The 5,990-nt window shown below is 31.9% G+C and overlaps 1 protein-coding gene across 1 annotated transcript; it reads left to right on the top strand.

The window, feature by feature from the left end:
• Positions 1-1,480: 1,480 nt before the first annotated feature.
• Positions 1,481-2,202, top strand: LOC133833997 (14 kDa proline-rich protein DC2.15-like). The gene has a single exon (XM_062263541.1). The coding sequence runs from the start codon at positions 1,581-1,583 to the stop codon at positions 1,998-2,000; it is 420 nt and encodes a 139-aa protein (XP_062119525.1). The 5' UTR covers positions 1,481-1,580; the 3' UTR covers positions 2,001-2,202.
• The last annotated feature ends 3,788 nt before the right edge of the window (positions 2,203-5,990 follow it).

Genomic DNA, 5,990 nt, shown 5'->3' with positions numbered 1-5,990 from the left:
ATATTATGCTATTAACAATGAGATGGTCCCTTTCCAAAAAGAGAAACAAAAAACAAAAACAATAAGACTGTCTTTGGAAAGTAACACATCACTACTGCTCCCTGTCCATACATAAATGTTAATATATATATATATATTTATATATATAATATATGAGCGGTAAAAAAGGACTGACTGAATTTTAAGGAAATATACAACAGATATTAACGAAAATGTAAAATCAATTCTAGAGTAATGAATTATATATATTATAGCCAAACATATATCCTAAGTGAAAAGTGATAGAAAATGTGTGCAAGGATGCAACCATCACATCCACCTGCCAAACTAGGAATTTTATTAAAAAGAAAAGTTCACATGTTTGCTTCGTGAAATGGAGCCTTTCCTCAATAGTGAAGAGAGAGAGAATATATATAAGAAGAAAAGATAAACCGTAGTAATAAAGGTTCGTTCTTTGTACTTACGTAGTGTTTTCTGTACTCAGACTAAACCGCGAATTAAATCATCACAATAATATGAGACATAATATCTTGATTAATTACCAACGTTGCGTGTGTTCATATTTTATTAATATATATATATATATACATATCAAATGACATATATACACATGTAAACGTCCACTAGTTTAATTTACCTTATCATGAAATACATATATTATCTTGTTCTGACGGTGCCATTCAAAACTTTATATATAAAGAATATATATATTGTATTATATTTTATTCTCATGATCAAGTTATATTTGTATAAATTTTGCCGTTGAAATAATTGAAATTGAAGAACTCACGGGACATAATAGGGTTTGAATAGAATAATTATGTGATATTGGGAGTATGTATGGACGGAAATAATAAGTATATAATGATATATATAATAATCAGTACGTATCTTAATAGTCGTCTAATTAACATCCTCCTTAACCACAATATGAAGTAAAAATGTATGCGAATTTTCAGGTGACTTAATTGAGTTTAATTAATCATGAAGATTATTGAACTGCATGTGAAATGACGAGTCATTCAGTTGCTAAATTTGTAATTTTGTCTTTTCATTCTCACCGGCCGCCTCCACATCAATTTTCAAAACTATCCAATAATAATGCCAAGTACCGATAAAAAATAAAATAAAATCCCTAGTAACTTAAGCCTACAAATTTGACAAATAATACCCGGCCAATTCCTAGAATCGCTCAAGTAAAAGCCATAATTAATTTACTTAAATACTATAAAATTAAGTACCATATAATTCATGTGTTAGACTACAAATAATCAAAAGGCATCACAAAATTTGACAATCCAACCACACAAAACTCCAAAACTTATGATCATTGCTCCAAGTTGCAATGCCAGGTTGGTGCCGGGTATTATTCCCTATCCACATGCCCATTAATAATAGTTTTGATTAATATTCATGTACCATCTAATTATTTCACACTAAAACAAGAATAAGCATCTATAAAAACAAAAATTACTTCCCCACATTTTCTATCAATCAAACACATTTTCACCAAGAGCTGAATTCTCTCTCTTTGAATTGAATCCTCAGCAATATTTGATTGAGCATTTAAAAAAAAAAGTATGGCTTCTAGGGCTCAAGCTTCCATTGCTCTCCTTCTCTCCCTCAACTTGGTGTTCTTCACCATGGTTAGCTCCACCTATGTGCCATGCCCACCACCACCTCACAAACACCACCCCAAGAACCCTTCAGCCCCTGCTGTCCCTGCCCCTTACTCTAAGGCTAAGTGTCCTATGGACACCCTTAAGCTAGGAGTGTGTGCAAATTTGTTGAATGACTTGGTGCACCTTGTTGTTGGGGCCCCACCCAAGACCCCTTGTTGTTCTCTTATCGGAGGTCTAGTTGATCTCGAAGCTGCTGTTTGCCTTTGCACTGCCATTAAAGCTAATATCTTAGGCATCAACCTTAATGTTCCAGTTTCATTGAGCTTACTTCTTAACTACTGTGGCAAGGGCGTTCCTTCTGGCTTCCAATGCCCTTAAGAATATTTGGATTTCATCACTATCACTATCATGATCAGTACCCAAGTACACTATTTTTCTCATTAATTGTGTGTATCTTTGATTTTTCTTATTTTGTTTCCTGCAGCACGTATCTGTAATTTTATTTTTATTGGTGATTTTGGCTCATCTCATGCCATGATAACAAGATTTATTTTTAATAAATTATTTTTTATTGATGGTTCCTTTTGTTTTTATTCATATGAGTACTCACCGATCTATCCTTGATCATCACGTCTCTCTCCTAATTCAACACACTATTTAAAAACTACTATAGGTGTTTGTACGATGGAAAAGTGAATTAGCTATATAAGATCTTACTAACAAGCACCATTATTTCTAAAATGTTATATATAATAAGACTGTTCCATACAGAATCTCTATTTTATATGATATAAGAGAAGGTACACATATCCCAAAGAAAGTATTCTCGTTAATAGTTAGTATATATATAGGAATTTTTTTTAGGGCATGATTTTTGGCCCCACCGGCAAGGGCATGAATTTTGCCCCCATCGATAAGGGCGTTTTTGTTCTTAGCAAGTGAATTAATTATAACATATTTTATATATATATTTATATAACGGTTTACAAGCACTACACCAAATACATCTTTATATAATACATAATTATAAGCTAATTGGAAAAGTATTATAATAGGTAACCTAAAAAGTTAGAAAGTGGTAAAGTTAAAATGGAGTGAAATAAAAAAAAAAATGCCTGGGTAAAGTTAAAATGTAGGGAAACAAAAAAAATGGCAAATGTAAAAGCATTTCTTTTAGCAAATGTAAAAGACAAAGGCTCCGAAAGCTTTGAAAGCTCCGCCGCACCATTTTTCTCTGATTCCTCTTCTGCTCCACCACAAGATCTGCTCCGAAAGCTCCACTTTAGTTGATTTTGCTCGACGTGGCATCGGCTTTGCCTTAAGCTAGGGATTGTCAACATTCTGGTAGTCGTACCCGAGCTTTCTCGTGTCGAGGCAGTCTCAAATCTTAACCCGAACTAGCTGGGCATTCTCGTCGTAGAACAAAAACCTGGCGTTGAGCCACACTGGGTCAGTGAAATCTCTTCCTTTTCCTCCAAGGGTTTTCCACACACTCAACAATCGGTCAATGTTCAAGTGGTGGGCAAAGAATATTGATTGATAACTATTCTTCTCTACCAGTCGTGGGACCACCGGCATTCGCAGGGCTATAGTCAAGGTATCTGTTCTATGTTTAATTGATAACTGTACTAAAGGTTTTGCTCTTTATTTTTAATTGATTTTAGGTTCCATGTCAATTTGTTTGGGTTAGTTTGCTCTGTTTGCTTGTATAATTTAGGGGTTGTCAAAAGTTTCAAAGTTTCTATGTTCTCTAAGCTTAGTTTTGATCCAATTCATACCAGCCATCTAGGGGACTCAGGAAAAAATGTAGACCAACCAGTAAGACAATGCATGGAACAAGTCCTTCAGATAAAAAAATAAAAAAACTCAGAAGTTAGTCCCTTAAATTCTTGTATGTTTCTTTGAAAAATTCAGTTCAATCACATAACATACACATATATAGTGATATAGGAAAAGAAATAAAATATGTAATTGTAATAACTATTTACAAGTTAGAGCTAATGATCTCCAACTTATAGTTGTCCCTATGATAAAGGCAAATGATCCTCCAAGAACAATCATGAGCTGAAGAACAAACAAGCAAACATATATAAGAATTTAACTTAGATCATTGGGTTTGATTTAAATTAGGTTATATTTTTGTTGTTGTTTGTCTTCTTTGAGTCTCGTTAATTAACGAAGATGTAGATAGATTTTTTTTCTTTCAAATCACGACTTATTGTTGTCAATCACAACTGAATTGATATGTTGCTCCTTTTAAACATAAAACTTTCTTTCTACAGTTTGGTTGCTGGGAGATGTGTCTAAAATGAAAGGAAAATTTTATTCACAGTTGTTGTGATATTTTAGGGAATCACATATTTTGGATACCCTTTTGGTTAAGATCAATGTTATAGTTGGTAACTAATTATTTGAAATGATAAATCATTTTGGAGATTTTGGTTGAGCATTTTATTTTATTTTTTTATAGTAAACACTGAATTTGATCACCAACACTCTTGATATTTCAGTCTCATAACTTAAATCATACCAATGTATAATTTGACTTTGATTCAAGTATTGTCATCATGCCAATGCATGATTTGATTTTGATTATAGCTTTATAGAACTAGTAGTAGCCATTTTCATGGCTCATATTCTGAGGGATATTTTTTAAGAGCTTTGCTTTCCTTTTAGTCACCATAGATAACAAAACTAGGAAAGTTTAAAGATTGATGAGATGTGCAAAGTATTTCCAAAATAGGGGAAATAAAACTTGAATTACTAGGCAATAGAGCCATCATTACTTAGTATGCGGCTCATATATATATATACACATAGAATTACATGGGTATGTATGGATTAGAATGCTTTATAGCTTATGTAGCTAAATTAGTACATACTTATGGGAGGAAACTCTGGTGTTTCCATAGCTAGAACTGTATATTAATCTATTACAACAGATATATTTTAATTACCAAAAGTTCTCATGTTTAAGCTTAACTAAACTAAAAAACATAGGTATTTGAAAACTCTTGCTTATTAAATGAGTAGGACTTTCAAGTAGTTAATAGATCATATATATTTACACAGTGACAACAGTAACTTAAAATTGCTGAGAATGGGTTTTTTCTTTCTTATATAAATGATTTCTAAACATGAGCTAGCTAGCTTTGGCAGAGAAACCAGTTATGATCAGATCAGACCACCAAAGAGATAATCAAATAAGGAGATGGAATCATTGTAGAAGTTGCATTACATGTGCATATATAACATAGAGGATGTAACTTCAGTATATGAATAGTGTCAAATACCATTTTCTTGTATGTTTCTTTTAAAAATTCAGTTCAATCACATAACATACACATATATAGATATATAGGAAAAAGAAATAAAATATATAATTGTAATCACTAGTTACCAATTAGAGCTAATGATCTCCAACTTATAGTTGTCCCTATGATAAAGGCAAGTGATCCTTCAAGAACAATCATGAGCTGAAGAACAAACAAGCAAACATATATAAGAATTTAAATTTATATGATAATCTCATCTAGTATTCAGAATTAAGATGAAATTAATCATCTGTTGTACCTGATTTAGTGTTGTAAGACCTCCACGGAGATGCTCTCTGCTATATATATTGGGACCTGTTCATGTTTTCATTCATTAGTAATCTTATTATTATAAATAATATGAATATATTATCATTAGAAATATAAAAAATTAAGTGGTAGTCAAAACAGTTACCACATAAGAGAAAATTCCAATGCCATATCATGTGAATAGTCTTCCCATGTCAAGGGACATAGCTCCCTGTATCAGAATTTTTTTCAACTCAGAAACTGACCCAATTGAAAACATTCAACAATTTAATACTTGAAGACATACTAAAAATTTATCCAGTAGATCAGTAGACCTACAAGTGTCTCTGCTGTGTGGTGGGGTGTTGTTGCTACTGCACTTATGCAGCTAGCTGCTGCTGCAGGGGTATATATATACATATATATATATATATATTTATATATAAGAATAAAAGAATATCATTAAATATGATAGTTTATATATAGCAGTATAGTATCTACTAGTAAAAATAATGATAAAAAAAAATAGACAAACAAACACATAAAGGATCTCTATTAATATATTCTCATTATATAGTATAGAGCAAAAAATATATATATACAATATAATGATTTGCCATGACTTAGTCTGTCATTATGGGAGAAAATCATCAAAAGCCAGTTGTTTGATTAAGCTAGATTTACAAAAGGCTTATGATACTATTGAATGGAGCTTTATAGAAGAAATGTTGTATGGTTTCCATTTTCCTGAGCACTTTATTCAGCTGGTCATGACATGTATTAGAACACCACGGTTTTCACTCAT

Source organism: Humulus lupulus, chromosome 5 (assembly GCF_963169125.1).
Source record: "Humulus lupulus chromosome 5, drHumLupu1.1, whole genome shotgun sequence".
Classification (NCBI taxonomy): Eukaryota; Viridiplantae; Streptophyta; class Magnoliopsida; order Rosales; family Cannabaceae; genus Humulus; species Humulus lupulus.
This window is presented reverse-complemented; position numbering and strand designations above follow the sequence as displayed.

Excerpts from the sequence above, each read along its gene's own strand:
- LOC133833997 (XM_062263541.1), top strand. The coding sequence starts at position 1,581 with ATGGCTTCTAGGGCTCAAGCTTCCATTGCTCTCCTTCTCTCCCTCAAC.